Source organism: Zootermopsis nevadensis, unplaced genomic scaffold, assembly GCF_977971745.1.
Source record: "Zootermopsis nevadensis isolate Lab colony 2312 unplaced genomic scaffold, Znev_1.0 Znev_ptg000002l, whole genome shotgun sequence".
NCBI classification, from domain to species: domain Eukaryota; kingdom Metazoa; phylum Arthropoda; class Insecta; order Blattodea; family Termopsidae; genus Zootermopsis; species Zootermopsis nevadensis.
Window position 1 is genome coordinate 8,910,706 of NW_028259134.1, and position 25,194 is coordinate 8,935,899.

A 25,194-nucleotide genomic window follows, 5' to 3' on the forward strand; every position below is an offset into this window, starting at 1 on the left:
TATGAAGTGACCTCGAAATTAATCAGTCTGCGGTTTGTAATCAGTTGAATGGAAAAGAGAGTCCAGCCGTGTTAACCCGGATAAAACTTAGAAAAACTAAAAATAGAAAAACGTTTTCTGTCTTACTGTCGTAGTTAAGTGGTACATTGTAAAACAGAAGAAAGACTAAGATAAAATGTATCACAAGCCAGCTCCAACCAGTCAAGTGTTGTTAGCCAGCTAGTTAAGGCTTACACACACCGCCGATCACATACTTATATACGAACTAAGAGTCAACACTTGGTTGCCGATATAAGCTGTTCACTGACTGACCAACCACAAACTATAGCATTTCACGATATATCAGTGTAGGCACATCGCGGTGTGTGGTGAAAAGCTATATTCCGGTAATTTTGTACGAACTGGCATTGATCGAGACAGGAAACGGGTGAATATAATAAAGAACAGGTAACACGCTCGCATGATCTCGAAATGGGACCCCGCCCTAAACCACGTAAAGTTAATAAGACCTATCTGATAAAAGAAACGAATTGTGAGACAGCGCTAGGCGCTAGGTTTCTTCACGAATAAATTCCATTCTGCGGCAGTTACATATAACCAAAAATATAAAAGGTTAGAAAACACTATTTAATAGTACACGACTTTTAACGTTTAATAATCCCAATGTAACATCATTGTTGATCAGGAACAAATTAGTATCCAAAATATTCAATAAATTTCGAGCTTAGTTAAAATAAAAATTTATTAAAACTCAAAAATATAAAACTACATGTTTGGACCTCTACTATTACATCAAAGGTTTATTACAAACTGATAGACAAACAGATTCGAAAGTGTTGCTGAAATAATGGCAGTTACAGGTTATACACTTCATGGCTATAATTAATTATAAAGCCTACACTATAGGCCTACTACGTTTATATTAGCTAACCACTAGCATAAAATATATGTGGACTATTCTAAAAGTTTTATATGCAAAATATCCTACTTTATCTGCAATTTAAAACAAATTATAACATGTTTAGATGTTAATTACTTTATATACAAAAATGTAAAAACAACAATCAGCTAAAGTAAGTATATTAAAATGTATTTCTCCTATAAGACCTAAAAAAATCACCACATTTGTTTTAAATGTCTCTAATTATCCCCAAAATGTAGGGTTGTGTATTATTATTTAAATATAATATAATTTTATAAATCATAACCCGTGTTTGATGTTTGAAAAATGTAGACACCTAATAATTTAATAATTTTGCATTGGACTATTAGACATCTCACGACCCTGAAAGTTTTAAAAATTAGCAACATTATATTTCTCCAACTGGCGTGGTTCAAGACTAACTAGGCCTATACTCTTTTTAATCTTGTGGCTTTTCTAGCTCAAATCGAAGGCATGAAAGACATTTAAAAATGTAATGTCATTGCATTCCGTTTAACTGTGTAACGTTATAGTACACCGAAGTCGGTGACTCTTGACTTTTGACATTATGAAAAAGCACAAATTAGCACTGATCAATAAATCATTATATCAGCAGAGTCGATAAGAAAAACCGGCCTATCAGTGAATGGGGGTATGTGATAAAGGAAAAGCAGAGGCTAATAATACTTCACATACACGCGTTTTTATGCGATCCTTGATCGAAGCTTGCGGGGGGGGGGGGGGGGGGCTGTCCGTCCGTATGGTTTATCCCCAAAACAACTTAATGTATTTCGATTAAATTTTGTACGAGACCGGGGGTGTACTAATTTAATTTTCGATTCATACTGATCGAGTAAAATTTAACCCTGATTTACTTTAAACTCAAGTCGAACGTACCGGGTCTTCAATTTATGCGGTAACGGCCTTGCTTGCACTGCGTGCTCGGCCGGTAAACTGTTGACGTCGGCAGACTGGTGCGTGTTCTTCCCTGAGTCACCGGCGAATCAGTTTCATTGCGTCTCTCGTCGCGGATTGACGTTGATAATATGGTGTATAGTATTAAGCAACGTGTGTTCTTAGTCAAACATATACCAAATATTCGTCCTACGGAAGATGCCGCCGTAAATATCGCAGACATTTTCCTGGTGAAAGTGTTCCTAGCAGGCCCATGATAGAGAGATTAGTAAAAAAAATTCGTAGTACGGGATCAGTTTTGGATAAAAAGAAAAGGAAACGGAGTGTATTGACGGAAGAAAAATTGGATGAAATTGGGGCTTTCTTAGAAAAAAGTCCAAGGAAATCTTTGGCACGTTCTGGCGTGTCATTGGGATCTGCTCACACAGCAACGAGACTTCTGAAATTGCGACCATATAAGACCACTATTGTTCAGAGACTCACAAATCCTGACACTGGTGCTAGGATTCGTTTCTGCAATTGGTTGTTGGGATCCGTGCATGATGGGATTGTTAATCCAGAGCTATTGTTTTTTTAGTGATGAAGCATGGCTGCATTTAAGTGGATATGTCAACACTCAAAATAACAGCTACTACAGTTCCGAAAATCCACATCAGTTGCATGAACATCCTCTTCATAACATTAAGGTTGGAATAACATGTATTAGTGACGAGAAATATTCGTAGTTCGCTGTTACTAGCGGCACTGAAACTGATTCACCTGCGACTCACGGGAAGAACACGCGCCAGCCTGCCGACGTCAACAGTGTACCGGCCGAGCACGCAGTGCAAGCAAGGCCGTTACCGCATAAATTGAAGACCCGGTACTATAAATGATTGACTGTGCAAAAAAACGCGATGTGTAATCTCATTACGACCTGTAACGTCTGTCTGAAACGTTTTTCAGTGTCGCGCGTTAGTTATTTAATGAATCAATGTAGCGCGAATCGCTCTGCAACAATACAAATCTTACAAATATCTGTAACGAAACGGAACACTTCGCGTCAAATATTTAAAAACTTTAATGCGAAGAATAACACTCAACGTTCTCGCCAGTAGTGACACCAACAAGCTTTTCTTCAAACAGGCCAAGGACTTTTCTTCAGTTATAAATGTTACTATAAAAATTACACAGCTTTGAAACCTGTTATGTGCTTAATGGAATATCGGACAAATTCAGAAACCTTCGTTTAGCGCTCTCTCTCGTTCTCGATTTGTATAAATGAGCGTCCGTTCTCTACTTATGCTCAATATTCACTGCCCGAGTTCATGTTGTTGTTTTGCCAACTCAAGTGAAATTTTGGTGCATATATTCAAAGACTATGTTGTCATGGAAATCATTTTACAACAGCTGCGTATATACGAGGCGCGTCCCAAAAGTAAGTTTCCCTGGGGCCGTTTACAGAAACAAAACACAATTTCATGGAAATATTTATTGCAACAGATACAGCAAGTGTCCAGCTGTTTTTCAACATATTCGCCACCGGAATTGAGACATTTGTCATACCGTGGGACCAACTTTTGAATACCTGTGTCGTAGAAGTCTGCCGCCTGGGATTGGAACCACTGTGTGACAACCATCTCCGCCTCTCTGTCATTCTCAAAACGCTGACGCTGACGGGACAGGAATTTCTTGAGGTGTAGGAAAAGATGGAAATCACTGGGAGCGAGGTCCGGGCTGTAGGGTGAATGATTAAACACCTCCCACCTGAACTCCTGCAGGAGACTTGCTGTCCGTCGAGCCGTGCGCGGCCTAGCGTTATCACTGACCGCACTTCACAGTCGGCGGGAGCTGGAATAAGAACCTCCATCTTCAACAGCCGTAACGATGCTACTGTGAGAACGCGGGAAGTGCCGTTAGTGCATGCGCCATGCTACGTCATTGCTCTATCACGTACGCACAGTCGCTTCGCTCAATATAAGGTTTGCTAGCTGTGGGAGGAGTGGGAAACTTACTTTTGGGACGCGCCTCGTACGTTACGGGTTTTAGTACTCATTTCTGCCGCAAGAGTGGACAAGACGAAAAATCTGTAAGATACTTCCAAAAAAACAAAGGTTTCCTAACGTTTAGGCCTTTGTACTCCTGATAACAAAATACTAAACAGACATAGCACATAATATTCGTCTACAACAGAATGTTAGATGCAACAGACAAAAATGAAGTCTAGATGCCGAGACGCAAAATCGTAAAGAACACATTTGGAAATTGTGCTGCATACTCAAAACCTGAGTAGCTAAACTTTTAAACTATTCATTCTTCCTAGAATGACACAAAATCGATTAATAGTCTTATTTTTATCGAGCACGATAAGTCAAAAGTGTCTAATCTACGGTATGAGAGTATTTTCTCTTGGCTTATCTTTATAAGTAACATGCATGCCCACTAATACTCTCTCACAATTATAAAATAAAATATGTCTGTCGGAGAATGCAGTTTCACAATACGATTTACGATTTGCATGCAATGACACTAAACTGTTACGCCACTGGCATTTATGTCAAATGATGTATCGCACGTCCAGAAACAACGAGCACGCAAAACAGCCACAAAACATTTCCGACCACAAACATTCCTACCACACGTTCTCAACTCTTCGTCTGTGCGAATTTTTGGAGTATTAACATAAAAATAAAACCACTTAACATCGACTGCGTTCAGACTTGGTGTCCAGATGTTTAATTATATAATGTTGTGCCACTCGTGAATACGTTTTGATTGGTTTGGCAATCAGATCACATAACCTTTTTTTAAGTCAATGCAAAGTATAACTCTACGGGGAAGAGCCCTCGAGAAGCAGTAGTCGGTAAAGAAATTCGCCGATTTTAGAGACCATAAGGTTCTGTATCGCTATTCACACAGCACCTCGCTACTGGTCGCGATCCTACGACAGTACTACATATACAGTGCATGTGGTACATAGAAGCACAGCAGATTAATAATACGTACTTACAAGTTACAATTCATAACAGCACCGTCTCCTGCCACTACATCGCAGGAGATTTTTTCCTTCAACCTCATGAAAAGTATAACAAAAGATTAATAATCTAAAATTTGGTACATAAATAGTTGAAGTCCGTTATAATATTTATACTCCCATTACTTTTACGAAATACAAAACGAGACTACGTGTTGGCTAGCAAATAAAAGTTATTTCTGAAGCCCTCGTAACAAGCGTCAACATGTGTCGAACGATTTCTTTATAATCATCTCCTAAAGATAAGGATAATTCTTTACACAGCGCTCAAACCAACAGGTGGGAACTAATGAAACGAAAATCAACGTCTGTTTCATGTTCCTGACAATCTGATCCCGACATAACCCATTACAACCTCGTTTTAAATGTTATATTGCCTATGGATTTCGTCCAGAGACATGTTTATTTAGTAGCTTATTATTTATAGTTAATTTTACGTCCCTCCCAGTGGCTCAAGACTCCACAAAATCGAATAATATAATAAAATATTTATTGCAATGGATACGGAAGGAAGCGGTCGTGGCCTAATTTAATGTACAGTTATTGTATTCGCTTGGCGGGATTGTCAAAAACCACGAAAAACCTGTGTCGAAAAACTGTATCCCGGCCGATTATATGAACTCATAACCTCCCGAATACGAACTAGTATTGATAACCGCGTTTTCATGAGACAGATTTGAAAGTATTTAAACCATATACAAATTTTAGATGCTACTGTATTAAGCGTATCTTTCCACAAAAACTACAAATGTAAATCCATTTGTTCCGAAAGAAACACTTGACATAAGTTGTAAATATTAATAATGTGAAAAGTAAGTTAACAAGATTCAATCCAGCTGAACCTGATGACTCATAATGTTAACCTACGCCATGATAAAATTTTTGAACATAAGTGTTATTAATTTTTACATCAATGTTTGATTGGGAAGTTTAAGACTATAACTGCATATAAAGGTCTATTCAAAGTCACAAGCACTGCTGGCGATATAAAAATTCAGCTAACTGGAAGCAGAAAAGCAATTACTAAAAGGCATTTCTCTACAGACGCTCCCAGACCGTCACGTTTGTCTGCATACTTCCATCTGACAACGCGAAGTTCCCATGGCCGCAAGTAAAAGTTTGTCCTTACCTTGATGCTGTCGTAGCAGGCGGTGACACGCCCGTTCTGCACCTCCACGTTGGCCGGAGGGTGAGCGAACTTGCACTCGGTGTCGGGTCGGGTGCACTTGTTTCGCTGGAACTCTCGGCAAACCTCGAGCTGCAGCCAGCGAGAGTCCTTCCCGTTAAGCAAGTTGTTCATGTTGACCATGGCCATACTGGTGCCTACTGCCGCCGTAGTTTGGGGTAAGGGGGAACTTGGAGGGTTGGGGGGCGCAGGAGGGGGCGTATTGCTCACTAGGCCTCCGGGAAACAGAATGACGAAAGTTGAAGCGTCGATGTTGTCTATTAAAATATGAATCCTATGAATTGAGAATGGTGTGTCTTCGTTTATTTTACTTTATATGGAGGGACAAACTGTTTCCTTGTTAATTGAATTACAGGACCCGCAACAGTTTTAGTAGAACGGAGATGGAGGTGACTTCTTTGTCGGTCGATGTTACGATGTTCTTCAGTACATACACAAAAAATATATATATTTATTTATACAAGTGCGTGTCAATACATACAAACACGCAGGTTATATTTCATTAATATAGTTCATTAAAAGTTCTTTCTTCTCTTAAAAATCACACACTTTTAAAACCGATGCTGCAAAACTGGCATGTATTTCTGCACTCAGTGCTTCTTAACTTGTTGATTGCATCAACTAGTAAATGTTTAAATATGCTCAATATTTATAGACAGTAATTCTCTGCACTTGGAACGAGTTTTATATATATATTTTCTTAATATGAATGGCAAATGAAGACTAGTAACGAATAAAATATTAAGGTTAATATACTATTAATATCACTGGACCATAAAATATCACCTTATTCCCAAGAGACCACCGCCAGTTGGACAGAGGAGTCCCTGATTTCTTGCAGTTCCTGCACAATCGTAGAAAACTACTTTGGTTCGCAATATCTATATACTGTGATCTCCCCCTTCTTGGAAGGAGCTAGACACTAGTTATGGATATAATGTTACACATATTCTATAAATTCATGTGGAGGTTCAAGACTATGTGCTGTTCTAATGCAGTGCCTGGCGGTCTTCAGACTACAGGATTCGTTATGCAGTTAGGGGACAGGATTAGTTTGCGTGGGCCCAGACCTTAAAATTCGTGAAGAATATCTTGACTTTTCTTTACGAATGTTACTTGAAAACAGTTTCTGATAAACGCCAAATACGGAGTCTTTTAACAGTTCTAAGTAGGCAGTTCAGAGCTTCACGTTTCTGAAACTTCGGTTTTCAGAGCACGTTCAACAGTGAATCAGTCTTCTTTCAGTGTATGTCAGGGACTGAAGATGGGTTTCGGCACACACAATTAAGACGCACACAGAAAGATGATGGATGAGACAAGCAGTAAGCGAATGTATGTGCTGAATGAATTGCAGCCCAGAAGCGAAGTAGTCTATGATTAAGTTTGAACAAAGCAACACGCAGTGGCGCCTTCCGAAAGGTAAGGGGGCGGGGAACAGGCAGATGTAAGCTAGCGCATGATTGGCTGGCCGGATGGATCAAGCAGGCTGCCCGGTGTAGCTCTCTCCAAGGGTTAAAGGTCTGCAAAAAAAATGGAAAACAGCCATGTTTAAACTGCCGAACTATTTTATAAACAAAGCTTTATAATGTTGGCTATGTACGGGCGAAAGCACGCCGTACCCCATTTGCAAGCAGCAGAATTAATGCACATGGACAAGGGTTTCCACTCCTAGCCCATAATAATAGTTACAAAACACAGTTACGTTTATCTAACAAATTACACATGAATCTAGAAAATTTGCGCTCATATTTCTCGACTATGAAGCAGAATGACACCAAGGGCAGTGAAAAGTGAAACACGTAGGTCATCGTATTACGTTACTTGTACCAGCAAGGCAATGAAAACATTAGTCACTTTCCAGACTTGTTGCAGGACAGCTCAATCGCGTATGCGTGCAGTGGGCCTACATAAAAGTTGGAAACCGGTAACCCTTGCACATTACAAGAAATCTCTGCAATCTGGCAGTTAATTACGAGCATTTGAAACGCACATACGTGACCCATATGATAAGTAAAAGTCACTAACCACGCCAAAACGTGCTCTCGAAAGCACGGTACTCAGTTTCAAATACATGACGTGGACATTTTAAATACGAATTTCCTTCAATAAACAGGAGCTGAGGTTCTCACGAAAGCAACAAAGAATATGGCTGTCTTCTGTGTTGTGCCGTTCAGTCTGATCAGGGTGATCGCCATCGCCCTGATGATGGACGCAGAAAGGACTAACTTCTACCAGACTACACAGCGCTACAACCCAAAAGACAGCCATATTTCCTTCCGTCCACGTCACCTACACCCATCCATCTGTAGTGCTTACTCTACGGATCTGAATCAATTATTCAGCATGTTAGTTATATGATGCTAATAGACAGATTGCATCCAAAGAAGAAAAGCTACACAATGCACACAAATACAACACAATGCTCTACACTAATCCTGACAATAAAGCACTATTAGGTCTACTACAAACCCCTGGGATGTCACAATCCCTGGTCGCACCTGCGTGTGACATAGCAACAGATAGAATGTCCAGGAGCACCCTGGTAGTGCGACAGGATTTGCAAGCAAAACGTGGTGACGCGCTTGGCCAACACGTGACCATCACCCAAAGCTGTTTCCAGCGGACGGCACACACAATTGGGGATCACCAAATCCCAGTTTGGACACTCCTCAATAAGCATGTTATTGGCTTCCAAATAAAAACCAGTTTCTTCAGCTATTAAGAAACACATTAGGCCCATCTGTGAATCCATTCAGCACACTGTCTGGCTAGCTGTAGCACAGCACATATTATAGTAATTCAGTTGTTGGATAAATACGTCGCCTTTCATTATAGGAATACGCTAATTATGGCCACAGATCTGTAATGAAAGTAGTCTTGTGTCAGAAGAAGTCACAATCGGCTGAATGATAAATGCATTAGAGGAATCTGTGATCTATGATGAACAATCTTAAATTACCGAAAAACAGCTTCCTCGCTTAACGGAAATTGTGACCATTTGAATATACAGACACTAATACAGTCTGGGAATAACATCAACGAATTTCAGGAAGTAAGCACAAAAACTAAACTGTCGTTTATTTCATTCAATCCATATTATTTGTTACAAACCAAACTGTGAGGGGTGTAGGCAAATGAAGGCAATAATCCAACGATATTTTCTTATTCCGTTATAAATAACTGGTTCGGCTTCATTTATTCATATGTCAGTGTTGCAAATTCCCTGGCATTCTGACTGTAGTTAGCGGAACATTCACTTCCCACTATTTACGCTTACGTTCGTTTATCTTCACACAGGAATATAGAGACACGAAGGGGAAGTATTATACCAAGGTCTCCTACAAACAAACATACACCGATTGTTCTAATTCGTATTTGTTTAACGTCCAACAATAAAATTTGCTCGTTACAGTAGGTCAAATTACTAAATACATCTGGTGACAAACTGTAGACAACAAGAAAACCTGGATTTTGATGTAATGAAATGGTTGTTTTCTGCAAATTTTAGGCAAATATAGATCATTCGACACTCCTGATACAAAAAATAACGATTCTGAACCACACACACAAAACGCACTATTTAAAACCAATATTTTACTCAAAATTAAACACAGGCTTAACTTTAAAGGCAGGCTGTAATCGACAGGCCTGCTCGGGAAAGATTCATTTGTGGATGTGCTATCCGAATATGAACATTAAACTGCGATGTGAGGAACATTATTTCTGACTACGATATTCAGGTAAGCTGCATCCAAAATGTACAAAGTACGCACAAGAAAATACTATGCAGGGCTACTCAACAATATTGCAGTACTGTAACCTACTTACAAATAAGAACTTCCAGTCTAAACAAAAATTGTTTTATATCAGTTGAGCCAAGTAATGTTCCCTTGCATCACCTTGACTACGATAACGTATTAGCCTAATAATATTAAAAAAACATCCTAATTTAATCTCATCCGCCGCTACAATTTTCTAATAAAGATCAAATCTCAGTATAAAGGTCCCTGGTAGGTGACAGTCGATCAACCCACACCCTCGCTTCTTTCACAAAATATCTGAACGAATTAATCACTGTCACAAACCTTTAGAGAATCACGTATGTTATTGGAATTTAATAACTTATTACTTTCTGGTTATTGTTTTAGCCCGTTATTATTGTACACGGTGATCGAAGTCACGGAAACCATTCCTGACACATGTTCTATTTGGGGGGGGGGGGGGGGGGTAAACTCGTTCCGAGGAGAGGTTTTTCTCAGGAACGTTAGTGGACAGCGTCACAAGGTTTGACGGATATCGTCCAAACATCGTTACTTTAAACCGAAAGAAGACAAAACGAATTCTGTCCTGCACACTTGCTAACGGAAATGGCTGACCAAACGACATACTGTCAATTTATTTGGCACACAAGAATAAGGAAATTTAGTCGCAAGTAGGAACGAGGTGCCACGTTATGTTCGGCAATGAACACTCGTTGCACTTGTGAAAAAGACATCCCTCCGCTACAACTGTTCAAAGTCAACTGACGGAATCACGCGAGCTAAGCCAACAACTTGGCGGGGGGCTCTTCTACAGCCTCAGTGATGCTGTGTGTTAGTCAGTCCACTTGAAGAATATTGAATTACAATCATCAACAAATATCTTAATATGGGTTGCGTGGCTGTTTGGTCAGCTTGTATGCAACATGGCACTTCCCATGGGCACATGGCATTTGTCATTAATACTTTCGTCTGTTGTGTGTGAGACCAACCAACCCTTGCAAACTGCACTGACCAAAAATCCGTACGACCTCGTAAGTAACGCTATTGTAAAACCGACTTGAGATACGACACATCAATCAAGTCTCGAAATTCACATTTAAAATCTAACTGTATATAGATTCTAAAAAAATTGCCGTCTGGGATACTTGATTTCACGGCACAGAGGACGATTATCTCCTGAGTTTTGGCGCCGAGCAAACTCGTCGGAAGAATAAATCGTTTCGGAGAAACATAGTTACCATCTTCAGGGCTGTGAATGGTCGATCCATGAAGATATTAATCCAATGTGACTGCAGATATCTCTACATCAACATAGGCCTACCTAGTGTTTCACTTTTTGAAAGAATTAATATTTGTTTCCGGATGACAAATCAAGAATTAATCGAATTTTCAACTTATGGCTATTGTCACATCGCCATAAAACGTATCTTAACAAAGGGTATTGACTACGGTAAGTTAAAATAAACAAGTGTGCAATGGTCTTTTGTGGCATGACATTCATATCAAATTTAATTAAATCCGTCAACAAGTCTATCTGTCCTGACAAAATAAGTAAAGAGGCTGCCTCTGCGAACAAAGAAGCATTCGCCAGCCCTACATGCCTGTTCAGCATTATTAGACAATTTTTTTCGTAAACGTATTTGATTATACTTCTATATTTTCATTATTTTATACCAGAGCACTTAGCAGACAGCCAACATCAGGTGCGAAATGTTTACTTTCGAAGCGGGCATTTTGGGTTTGTGCGAGTACTCCCTGGGTGCGAGAACCTGCTGACTCAGCAATACAACAGAGCAATCTTTACAATGTCTTGTGCTGCTGGCGCCACAATGACCTGTTTCCACGAGCATACTCAAAGGCAACTACCGATTGCAATCCGTAATTCAAAGCGCAAGAGTGGATGAATGGCCCGTAAGAAAATCTTTCACATGAAAAAAAAAAAAGAATTTAAGTTTCCAACTCGAATTACAAAATGAGTTTGTGTGTTACACAGGGTGGTCCAAGATGTATCTACGTTTAAATTCAACTTCCTCAACAACTAGTGATGAAATCTGAAGAAACTTTGTTGGAACACTGAAGTACTACGTCATTTGTTTGTCACTTGTCTTCGTTCGATTTTGTACAGTACCGATCAGCGGATATTCATCATCGAAGGGTCCATTCGAACATCTGAAGAACGCTTCCGTTAAAGTAAGGTGTCAAAGCTTGACCGGACAGGCATACAATTTCAAATTTCGTCAGTTTTGGACGATTACTCTCACAGCAGCAGGCCTTCAACTGCGAGGACTGAGACCAATCTTCAAACAGTTCGAGGGCAAATATACTGAAAACATCGAAACAGAAAATGGTTCAAGATGCTGACTTTAATGATATTTGTATGAGATTTTTATGCAGATATGAAGATGGCTGTCTTCAGGGTTGTAGCGCCGTGTAGTGTGGTAGGCTTCTACCAACGTTTCAAAGGTTCTTACTGCTAGCATCACTAAGGCGATGAGCCATCGCCTTCTAGTTCTGTTGAACACATTGAGATTTTCTGCCGCAGTTATTCAGCAGGACACATATGACGTTCCACCCGCCAAAATACTTTTAGAATGAGATCATAATAACTGACACATGTATACACTGAAAGAGTTAGGCTCAGTAATAAAGCAATGTCCATATTTCTACTTTCTAAAGGCAATAATTGTTCTTTTCCTTCTTCAAGAAGTTGGCCCTCTAGCCTGTTATTTCTTCAAGAGAATTCTAATTCTTACTGCCATTTTATTTTCGGCCTTCCTACATCTCTATAGCCCTTTACTTCGTAATTTTAATGAAATCCTGAATAGTCTTTGTTCTACTACCTGTCGGACTATCCATTTAAAGATTCCAAGTGTTGCAAACGTCCACTGGCAGCGTTACGAGCGCTACACAGCGTTAGGTCAGTGATGATTAACACTGCCGTCTCACGTCACAGTGCTACCAACCCAGCCCTTCTGTGTATTTATCCCACAGAGAATGAAGCTCCTACCACTCTCCCCGCCCCAAAGGTCGCGTCACACACAAATCAATGGCACCTCAGTGACTGTGCGGGGTCTTCGCGGGGAACTCGTTAAACCCTCAGATATCGTTCCTCGAAAACTCGAATATAAGTTTCTGGTAGCGAACCCCGCTCAACAGGATTTATTGGGGTGAGATGCCAGTTACAACGTTACCTTGGACCGGGTTACGAAGCCTTGGAAAATGATTCATGTTTCTGTTACAGAAGAATTACTACTGTATCAGAAAATAAACTGAAAGCAGTAGCAAACAAATCCAACAGCTGTCAACTGCGATTAATGTGCACCATATGTGCGAAGGTCATTAAAGTCGTCTTATGACTTGCGCACAGACCTTCTAATAAATCGACATATTAAAGGAGTGGTAAAGAGTTTCATTAGCTTTCATGAGGAAGCAGACCAACTCAAAAATTTTCGGAGTTTCTCTTCAGTTCCTTAAAGACAACCACGAATTTGGGAAGAGCAGACAGACAACGATCACTCCCGGAACTCACATCATTATATGAAACATTATCCGCGCTAAATAACCTCGAGACCACGTGCAGGATACCAGCTAAATGCAGCAAATTACCAAACAATTAAGAGTACCAAATATAAGACGTCTGTTATTCCCTCTGTTAAAAGCCGCACAAGATTTACAATTTCTCTCTCTTCCCCACCAGCGTACCATGAAACTATAAGGACAACCTTTCTTTGATACTTTTGGTACATAATTTACGTTGGAACTGGCAACTTTATCTCCATGTTAAACTCTATCCTCGCATGCGCAATAGACGAAGAAAAGCCGGTGACTGATTTGATGAGTTAAAGGCATTTTAAAATGTTTTGCCCCCTGCTTTGTCGATCCCGCCTGCAGTCCGAACTTCAACGGGCAGGGTGACGGCAGGAGCGCACGTCACCTCCGCGTGAAGTTCAGCGATTATTGCGGACGTCACAAAATAATTTCACTCCAATATTATCTTTGGTCGTTCAGTAAATAATGTTAAACTGTTGCCATAGTATGTGTGTGTGATAGCGAGCGCACAGAAGATTAATGACGTTTCATCTTACGTACATACACCAATGTTGCACCATGTTGCATCGTCAACTTATTGCACAATATTTCGTTTTTCCTCCTACATTCACTTGATTCTCATACACACGAAAACGCTTCATACGACGTATGCGCACGTAGGCATAACCATGTAAACATTTTTCACATTTTGTATTTTGACATAATATCTATCGCTTCAGCTGAAAATATGCACAGGTGATCAGGCAGAATAAACAATATACACCAATTATTACGCTATTTACAAAAAACAATTTCGAAGATAAAATTAGTAGCCTTCAATGGCAGTTTCCTTCATTGGCCTAACGAAATCTTCTGGCAACAAGCAGCAAGTTATAAACGATGACGGTCTTCAAAATCCATGCTATAGGGGTATTTTTGAATTCAACCTTCAGCAATGTTCAATGCACCTGAATTTTACTCTCCAACATGGACAACTTTTCAACTGAAAAAAAAAGTAAACACGTGACGTATATAATTCATGCTACTTCGTGGTGTTGTATCCTGATAAGGGTCTACTCCTCTGTTGATGTTTTCTAAATTCCTACTACGATGAACGAGAAATCTCCTCGGATCAGATGTAAGATTATCATACAACAAACAAAACGCGGACAACCACCCGTGTGCCCAGTACGAGTCCACAATGCCAACATCGATGAACCCCAAACCATGCAACCATCGGGAAAACAGGAACTGCTACTACTAACCACGATGACACTGTATCTCGGGGAACAGGGTTTGACCCTAGCTCATGCACAGATACCCTGAAATGGTGCTAAATAATACCAATAATAATGCATAAATAGAGCTCAGTAATATTATAAACAGAACAAGTAATTATGTAACACTAACCTGAGAATTCCTTTATCAGTGTCATTCAAGTTGATTGGTCAGAGTACTTCCGAGTTCCCGAAGCTAAATTACAGCAGAAACATTGGCTATCAGTTTCCGTAAGCCATCTGTCGGCAGAATTAAAATAACTTCTGTCAACAATCTGGCAGAAAAATTAATTGCTATGTTTCGTCTTTTGACCTACATATATAACACACAACGAATTATAGACGTAAATGCAACATTCGCCACCTGCGTTTACTACAACTTCTTGGCTTCAAATGTGGTTCATTTTCAGCATGATCATTAACGTGTAGAGGCCGAGCGAGAAGTGCTGGCACCTGCGCAAAGGACTGATTTTGGTCGTATGAGTTGGACCCGTCCGAAGCACGCGCTAGAGGGGTGTCAGCTTCAGTTGGTTTGTAGCTCTAGCTGTGTTTAGTTCGGTGCATCACCGCACCTGAGGCTGTGCGACCCCCACTACTACTGAACTCCCCTCTCTCGGCTTACACATCGCGCATTTAGGTGCCACCACTACTCGCGCGACCTATACAACACATTCAACTGCGACTAAAAACCTTACTGTGTGAATATTCGTTAAAACAGGGGCCCGAAAGGTAGGAAGTGGTATATTCTGATTCGCCGTACAAGCAGGTCATTGCAGATCTGTCCATCACACAATGCTCAGACTTTGGCAATTTAATTACTACGTTTCAAAAGTAACTCGTGCACCATTGTACGAGTTCGTTCCCCCCAGTGCATAAAGTGAAAGCATAATACATTGGTATGTCTTTAGGTTTTATCACCCAAATCTCTCGACGAGTTTAGATTAAATTCTATGTGGGAGACGAGGCAATAAATAAAGTTTGTGGGACTAATTTTATTTTGGATCACGTTAGCCCACCACAACACCGGGCTAATATGAATACGGAAGTTACCACAGACACACAACGCAGAAATTAAACTTACAACTTAGTACAAATAAAGAAATTTATGGACAGACCTTCTGAAATACTTTCTTTTGAAGAGAAGGCCAACAGGAATTATATACCAGTACTTAGACGACGTAATTCTTCTCTCATTCACATTAGTATCTAAATATTCCCACTACCAGAAACTTGTTCAGATTAACCTCAAAGTTTTGCACTGTAGCATGATAAAAGCTTCGTAAAAATTTGTATGTGACCAACTTCTGTACCAAATATCACACGACTTCAGTAGTTAATTAGTTTTGAGATCAACTGAAAGTCAAATACGGATTTTAGGTGGTTGCCACGATATTAAACATTTTATAAATATAATTTCTTGTGTTTTTTGGAGACCATTACCTTATAACATTACCCAACGCTGCATGAAGTTACTTGTGCCGCTCTTACCTTGAAACGTGTCACGATCGCCATACCAGCGCTACAGAAAATGCGTAAATAAGACGATCGGGAGTTGACTGCAGTGGCATAATATGAGCAAATGATCTTAACAATAGTTGCAGATTACTGAAATGTCTAATACCATACAAAATGTCAATATTCTCCGCTGACTGTTGCTACTTTAGCTCCCAACTCAGAAGTTCACACGACTACCATGCATCTACTACTGATAAAGGACACGACAAAATACTAATATGCCGGGGTGGAGTCGCCATGTTCACTGATGTTCGCAAATGGGCTTGCAGCCGTCAAACAAATACAGATAATATTCCGAAACAAGGAAATCTACTTAACTGGGGAAAAAAACAGGTAAAAATCAAACTATGTAACATAAGATTATATTAATACGCAACATAGCCACAAATATTGCTAAAAACATCATTAAATTCGACGCTAAACTATAGTAAGCTTCGTTTTCTAGTCCCTTAACCCTCGGGGAGAGAATTCCAGTGTTCATCGAATAGCAATGAGACTTAAGATGGCTGTCTTCTGGGTTGCTGAACCGTGTAGTATGACACAGGTTTACCGTGTTTCTTCACCATTAGGGCGATCGCCCTGATGGAGGCGGAGCAAGTATCTCTGAAACGTCGGTAAGCTTCTACCTGACTACACGACGCAGTGAGAACCTAACATCTCACACAGGAAAATGACCTCACAGCCAGTTTGCACGTGGTGGCAGAATGAAAAACCTTGCCCCTGTAGGGAGTTATCTAGGGATAAGCCAACTTACAACATATGATGAAACAAAGAAGGAAATAAACCTAGTGAGGCATTCCGTGTTAATATAACGGAGGCCTTCGTTTGCATGCAGTGCTATCCAGAAAAATGTAAACACGACGCGAACTGCATTAATACAGCTCTACTTAAATTACAGGACTTTTAAGCTAAACAAACAGAATCAAATGTTGTCTTATACCGCGTCTGGCTAACTCATGTCATCTGGCGACTGAAAGAGCTACACCTTACCCAACTTGGCTCTTCAGATACAGCAGAAGTCTGTGGCATAGAAAATCGTTGTCGGTACGGCTTTAGGTTGTTTCCATGCAAATCGGGGCCCTTTAATGGCGTTACAGTAGCTCGAGAGCCTCTCGTGGACTTTTATACGAATTAGAAGTTTTAAAGGACCACGCACCGTCCTAGTTTCCACAGCCTTTAACTGACTTCATGCAATTTAAATCCTGAGAGATTATACGACCGTGCTGTAGCTACCTCAACACAGCTAAGCTCTTTTTCTGCTTCTTCTACTAGATCTGAATTAGTTGTGCAACGTTTGCTATTCTATAGGGGTTTCCCGAGACCATACAAATTAGAGCTCTGAAATTAGTTCAGCATTCACTATCAGTGTCGGTTCACAACTTGGTACACGTACCAAAACGATGTTATTGTGCTAATTTGAAGTTAGTATATTATGTACCCAGCACAGCAGAGAAATCAGAAGTTTATTACATTATTCGTGTAATATGCAACAAACACGACGCGAAGCTCGCTAAATATTTTTTTGTTTCACGTTTTATTCGTTAGTGTTCGTTCGTACATTCTATTCCAGGATTCAAACCTAACCGCAAATGGCTGTTAATTGCTCAGTTGCAAATTCCTCGGAGAATTCGGTTCTGCACTGCACGACTACACTACGAAAGCAATTAGACAATCTTTAAAAACAGCGTCTCGAAACGGTATTGGTCAAAAATATTTTTGCCAGCTACATGTTTTATATGCGACCAATGACAATCCTTGCTTAACTGCTGTGTACTGCTGCAAAAACGTCATACTTTGACCAAATGTAGAGGTGACAACAGCGCTACACTCTTCTGCCACAGCTGGCGCTTGCTATGTCATCAGCAAGCGGGACCAATGATCTTTAATTATGGCGCTACCACAGTGGTTGTTTCTGTTAATAATGTTAGCTTGTGTTAATAATTAAAAACTACCGTATAACCGTCAGATTTTGCACAAACAAGCTGCAGATTATGATTTTACGATGACCACTTGCTTTAGGCCGAAGGCGCTGAACAGTGGACCTACGCACTACGTTACCAACTAGCAAGAATTCATTTCTGACGCACCGAACGTCTATAATTAGAACGGTGAAGTCCAGGCGCAGAAACTCATAGCACTGCAAATCGTGTTTGTATCTATCTATCTATCTTTTCATCTAACTATCTCTTCCCCACCCCTTCCCCCTCTCTCCCTCTAGAAGCAACATACGTTCATTGACGCGCCGTCATATTCAAATCGGGGTCAAATACTATGAAAGTTAAATCGCAACATACATCAAGATAGCGATTTTTTTCATTTTTCTGAAATAAGTACGACTGGATTCTGAGTGAGCAGGCTGTTAGTAGGTAAGTTTCAATTACCTGGCCGATTATCATCAAATTTGGCATAAAAGTCATACCAAAGGAGGTCAACGCACGATCGTACTTACAAAGTCTGTGTTGAAACCCTTTACAGGCGTCATTCAGTATAATTTAAAGCCATGAAATATATCTTAAAAATTTAATTTTAAATTTCTGTGAATACATATACTGTGTATGGTGTAATTAATAAAAACTAACTCCTGTAAATGAGGTAAATAGACTAAAACTGAAAGAGAGTCTCACATTTAATTGACACCAAGCCTTCGGTTGAATCAGAAATATCTCAGTCGGTATAATCTTATGTGTACCTGTAAGTGTTCCGAAATATTTTAAATTCAAATGCGTTCCTACACGTCACACTTCTCAAACAGCAGAAAGCATTGACATTTCGCCCAGTCCAGTGTCTTCCTCCCTTCGAAGTGATCTGCTGCTTCACTAAATTATTGATTCAAGACTGGAAATTCTGTCAGCAAATGAGAAACGACCTTACATTTTTTCAGGCTTGAAATTGTATTACTTTTCATATTAGCCTACTTTACAACTTATTCCTTACATACTTCACTTTTAAGTATTTATCATATTGGTTTGTCCGATAATTATAATTTATAGCTCGTTCCTAAAATTCTGTCAAATCTGGCTTCAAGTTACCATGTTATAAAAATTATATTTTATAAATTTAAATATGCACAAAGGATAACATTAATGTGGCTTTCGAAAACGGACACAAACAAGGTTTGAATATTATATTATTCGGTGCATCCTAGGATAGGGTACTGGACTATAGGGTGGGTGGGAAGTAAGTAGGCATTAAATAATCGCTACAGGTTTATATAGAGGTTATAACCGTTTCTCAATGCCTACTCACTTCCCACCCATCATGTATATTTCAGTATACCGTCAAAATGAAAAAATTGAAAAGCCTTTGGTTGCCGTCCTAAAGTAACCACACAAAAAACAGACCTAGTTACTAGTCAATGTATTGAAATTAAAGCCTTATACCAGATAATAAATAACATTCGGTAACTGAACTACTAAATATAGTTCGTTAACACTTCTAAAGACACTCTGCAAAGAAAAGAATCATGATCGCTTTCTCCCAACTAAAACAGGAACGTGCTAGTTTCATGTGTGTCTATCGGCCCGTCGAGATAGTGTCTGGTTAGTGCGTGGCTGAATAATCAGTCAAAGGGCGTGGCTTAGTAACAGACACGAACGCGTGATATTCAAGGCCAGCAGACACAATACTCACCAATCGGTCTTCAATTCGTCTTGGCCCCAACACTGCGTTACGTTAGACACTGAAGTCTTGTCCTACCCACGAAGACACACGGCTACGAGGATTTTGTAGTCTACGCATACATCCGTTTCCACCTCATCACGGACTTACGTCTACTTGTATCTATAAAAAGGTCCTCAAGCTGCACAAGGCGAAATAACGTCCGTCACTGATCTGTCTATCCAAACCAGTCCTGCGTCTTGCTTTCTACGGCAACGCCCACTTCGTGTTACGTAACATTCATAATGACAGATGTTAATCATCCGTTGTTCTGAATTTTCTAACACTCCATTTCACATATATAGATAGCCTTCGGTTCGAATCCCGGCAGAAAAACCGGTTATCCTGATTAAGTATTTTCGTGGATTTTCTTCGTCACTCCACGCAAATGGCACACTACGACCAGTTCCTTACGCATTCTTCCAATACTTAGCGTTTATAACAATTAATTATTGCTATTTATTTGCGATTCCTTAAGAGCTACAAAGCTGGAAAAGAGGCGTTCAATATACCAACTAACAAACACGTGACTAAGGAAAATATTTGTACAGTAGCAATAGCCAAACGGAGCATTTCGCGGGTAGAAGGAAAACAAACACATATTCTGCGAGCCAAAGACATTGCCTATAGAGAAACTGAGACCGCGAGCAAGGAAGTAGAGCCGATGAGAAATATTTTTTATTGAATAGACAGTATATGCTTCCATATCTACTACCCGTTCCAACCCCCTCAGATCGCCATGCCCTTTGCTTATAACTGACCTTGAATTCACAGATTCGTCCAGATTACTCTGACCTAAGAAAGAAGGCTCAAAACATGAAGTAATGATATAAAGACTGGATTAAAATGAATGGTCTAATCAGCGCTTATCATTGGAATACAATGAACATGGAAATATATGTACAGAAACGTCTAAGAAGTAAACAGAAAAAAATATGAATTAGATGAAATCCAGATTAAAAACAATGTGACGAAGATAGTTTCATCAGCTACACACGTTTGTTGCGCCCTGATGATGGAGGCAGCAATGACCTCTGAAACGTTGGCAAGCTTCTACCAGACTACACGGCGCTATAAACATAAGACAGCCATCTTCGAACTCAGTGCCGTGAAAACAAAATTCTAGCTCGTCAATGTTTCACACAATATGAAGCTGTCCTTGCTTCCTGAGAAGAGAGTTCAACGTAATTTTAACTTACCGCCTTTTCCTGCCTTTCACCTATAATTTGCAGAAAACGGTCGGTTCATGATCGGGTAGGTTGCAAAAATTGATGCGACTGTCCCGCACTTACTGTAAAGGAACCCAGTTCGTTATATTGAAACGTTTAAAAATGTAGCATACATTTAAATGTTTTAAATATTTAAATACCGAGATAAAATATCTAGACACGGTATTTGTAGCATTGTTCCTGAGTACACCGCTATGACTTACTTTTGGGTTTGATTACTCTACAATCAATTTTCTGGCAGCAAGAATCTATCAAACATGGGCAAACGAAGGATGGCTGTCAAATATCCTCTGATATCAATACGGAGTATCGACTTCGCTGGACTGGCAAAAATATTATTCAAAAAGAATTCGCAGGGACCTACCAACTATCTTATTCACAAAAGCTGACTCCACAACAGTGTATTACGGAAATTCTAGGTACGAATCCAAGATAGAACATTTTATCCTTAAGAATTTCGTAGCTGTAAGCCCATTCAGTCCATAACGACAAATTCCATAAACCGTTTCTAGACCACGACCTCCTCTTTCATTAATTGTTCCTAACTCATCCACATACTTAATTTAATATTACAAGTGGTACTGGTTCTTTATCTCAAGATGTGGTCCAAAAAAGTAAATTCATAGGTAAAATATTTTCCAACTATTCTTACACAATTAGGTAACTTATTTTTATTCTGTTCTGATATTTAGTGATATTCCTACATTCCAGTACAATGTAGACGAACTAAACGAAAACACATGAGCACTTTCTGTTAAACAGAAAACATATTCACATAAACATACGAACAACAAAAAATGTTATGTGCGCATTCATTTCTACGTCATGTTTTAACGCCTAGGGTCTACGTGTAAGTAGGAGACATTTTACGAGATTTACATTTTTACGGTCCACAGCGCAAAGCTTTCATTTTGGGGTCAAATGCGATATGTTGTCGACACGAGCGCGTGAAGTATAAATAGTTGTGGAGGCGGCAGAACTATTTTAGGTCCCGTATAACGACAGGCTGGTAAGTCGGCCGGTTTAAACGTGTAGTTGGCAGACGGAGGTCTCCCGTGACATGTTGATGGGAATCTTTCAGAGATGCAAGAACCAGTATTCTGGGCGTAGAACAGCATCGTGTGTATATGGCGTAAAATAGCGAGGAGAAGTATTTATCTATACAATTTCCAGCGACGCCATTTGAAAGAGCCAGCAACTACTCGTTCCATCGGACCTCTCTATTCATGTACAACGCATAGCCTATTTATTATTCTTCTACACCCTTCTTCATTCATAGGCGTATGTATCCGACCTATATGCATAAAATGCCGACAACTTAACATCCCATTATACACGAAATATAAATATACAGAGTTTAAAAATTGGCTTATGTCAGTACTAACGCTACTGTAGAATATTTCTGAAAACGGACAAACGAGTTCTGCAATTAATGCACATAATTAAGAAATATTTTCGAGCATTTTACTGACGGATGATTTTTAACGCCATTGACAGTAACTCCAGCACGCCTATCTGTGCCGTTTTTATATTACTATGGTTAATGATGAGCCGGGTTCGATCCCCGACGGAGGCAGAGGATTTTTCCTACTGGATACTGATACAGCACCATTCAGTTGCATGAAATAAAATCTTCGGAATTTGATATTCCAAATTCAGTTCACTCATTTAGAGTTGAATTCTCTATAAAGAAGACTATTCGTCTAACACCAGATTTTGCGTGGCACAGTGACACAGTTCGTGCCTAATGGCGCTACTCTCTTGGTACAGACTTCATTCTTTCAACTAGAAATCCCCCCCCCACTTCCCCAATCCTACCTTTATCACAACCGAATATTAACGACTAATTACCCACTATTTGAAGAATGATAACATTTTGTAATGCTGCATAACGAGTAGTATTAATTTCCAGATTTATTTTTATTTCTTCCTTAGTCAAAGACACATAAGTTAAAAAAGCGTGTACCTTCCCAGATAATTTATAAACGTACAGCACGAAAAAGAACAAATTTAACAAATTCTGAAACAGACTATTCACAGTCAATTCCTGTTTGTCGTTCCCGTTTCCACCACAAACAACTTCCGTTCACGAGAAGCAAATTTTTATTTCCTTCCTCCCTGTATTCACGAATCCAACGAAAGGTTCCATCATTCAGCAGTACATAAGTGGATTTCATGAAGTCATTCATGACATGAATTACGTGAATAACACGAGAAAAATGCGCATTGAACCATGTCCAGCGGTGTTCATACAGTCAGCGAGATTTTTTTACTGTACTGCATATATTCCACATCTATTTTCAGAGGACAGAATATTCATGGGACTGACCACAAGTATTCATTCCACTGACGTTAGAGATTTCAAAATTCTTTCTGCATGATTTGTTAACACGTTCATTAATGAACTTAAAAAAAGAATGAGGAGGGAATGGAATGCATCGGATTCTGGTCTATGCCAACCATGTTAGTTTAATGGCGATGACACAAATATCATAACAAATAGTTATCTACTGGAAGCTAAAAGAGAGGTCTGTTGCAAACACAGAAAACCAAATATATGTTCATGTATCGTCACTAGAAACGAGGGCAAAACCGATTACGGTTGTATAAAGATAGATATTTCGAAAATGGGGCAAAGAGACGAGATCAACAAGGAGGTTAGAGTATATTAAATTCAGGGAATGTTTAATAACATTCATCTCAGATTTCCTGGAGTAAACGACTTACGGATTAAAGTAACTTTACCAGTTTATTGTTCTGGATGAAACTCGGACTCTCAGAAAGTTTCAAGAGAGAAGTAGTAAAAGTATGGAGAAAGTTTGTAATCTTCGCAAGATTATTGGCTCTGTTAGCCTGATCAAATTACGATGCATGATACTGCAGGATCGGATACCAAGCATTAAGTAGATAAGAACACATTTCAGTCCACGTGGATGACATTTTATCCGCTATGAAGATTCTCAGGCAATGACAGCTTGCATTTCTAGTAAAAGTTTGTAAAAATAGAAGCGAAAGTTTTGGGATGTGTTCAATTGAGTTGCTAGGAAGCAGTAGTTCCCTAACATTGTCACTGTTATTACTAATGGCTCCTGCAGCTGCTGAATAAGCAAGTTAAAATAGGAATTGAACTGAATTATTATTATATTTTATTATGTTTCGTTTGTTTAATATTAATTCTTAATTTTTAGTCATTTTCTGGATTTTTGTACATTATTTTTATCCTGTACTGTTTCGGTGTTCGGCTGTAACTGGCCTTATTAGACTGTTGTCGTACACGTAAATGAATGAACTAAACTATTCATTCAAGAATTTCGAGTAGGGAGGGTATTTACTACTGCCGTGGGGTAGACTTTTCACACTTATATTCGGAAGACTACATGAGAAGTTCGTAAAAATAATATTTACAACTTCATTTTTTACCTTCAAGAAAATAGCGCGGCTTCATTACAACGATAAATCTACAAAGGTTGCTTCGATAAATAATGTACGCCCGTTCTAAGAATCATAACAAACCAATAAATACACTCTATGGGCAAAATGAAGTGTTGGCGAATGTCAAACATGTCATACATACAAGTACAACTGTCTTATGAAGGGTTAAAGGAACTGAGAGAATAGATTGGATTCGTCTGGCTCACGCTCCAGCGACGCGGTCTTGTGACGGTAATGGACCTTCGGTGATAAACTTCTTTACCAGCTGAGCTACCATACGATTCTCAATTATGTTTACTGCATGAAGCAAATTAGCTAATTGGGAACTCAATTATTTACATGAGAGCAGTGCGACGTTACAAATGTGAAAACACTCCTGAAGGAAAAAATAGCGTGATACGATCCACAATAACGGAAAGCAGATGAAGGAAACTCCTTCCTCGTGACCCAATAAAATCACAGATGTGCGAAATGGATGTGAGCAACTGCTTCAATTGTCCGTGTGCCTGCATTGCTGTTAACAATTGGTGACGTGGTTCAGTGTCCAGTACGCTGCGCCGGTTTGTGAGAGGACCACCATGACAAAACACAGTTCCCTACGGTTACTAAGAAAAAAAGATGTTCGTTGTAAAGTCGGGTCCACAATCGTGCATTCTGCCTTAGCGTAACAGGGTAACGCAGTAAGAAATTCCTAGGTTCGTGTGGACGAGACAACGCGCATTATGGCCAACGTCCACACTTGCTTCTGTGATCTAATAG

At 39.6% G+C, this 25,194-nt stretch overlaps 1 protein-coding gene across 33 annotated transcripts in view; it reads right to left on the reverse strand.

Moving 5' to 3' along the window:
- The window catches only part of mbl (splicing regulator muscleblind), a 547,255-nt gene that overhangs the window by 169,920 nt on the left and 352,141 nt on the right, over positions 1-25,194 (reverse strand). For 15 of the 33 annotated variants that reach the window (XR_015535243.1, XR_015535244.1, XM_022084802.2 and 12 more), the window contains one exon: positions 5,980-7,556. The exons of 16 other annotated variants lie outside the window; for them this stretch is intronic. Coding sequence is in view for 15 of the 17 variants with exons in the window: in XM_022084802.2 (XP_021940494.1) it covers positions 5,980-6,165 (186 nt within the window). In the remaining 2 variants the exon portion in view is untranslated. Of the gene's footprint in view, positions 1-5,979; positions 7,557-14,735; positions 14,759-19,747; positions 19,881-25,194 lie in introns of those variants that run through there. 2 more of the 33 variants (XM_022084815.2, XM_022084812.2) reach the window with 2 other exon arrangements.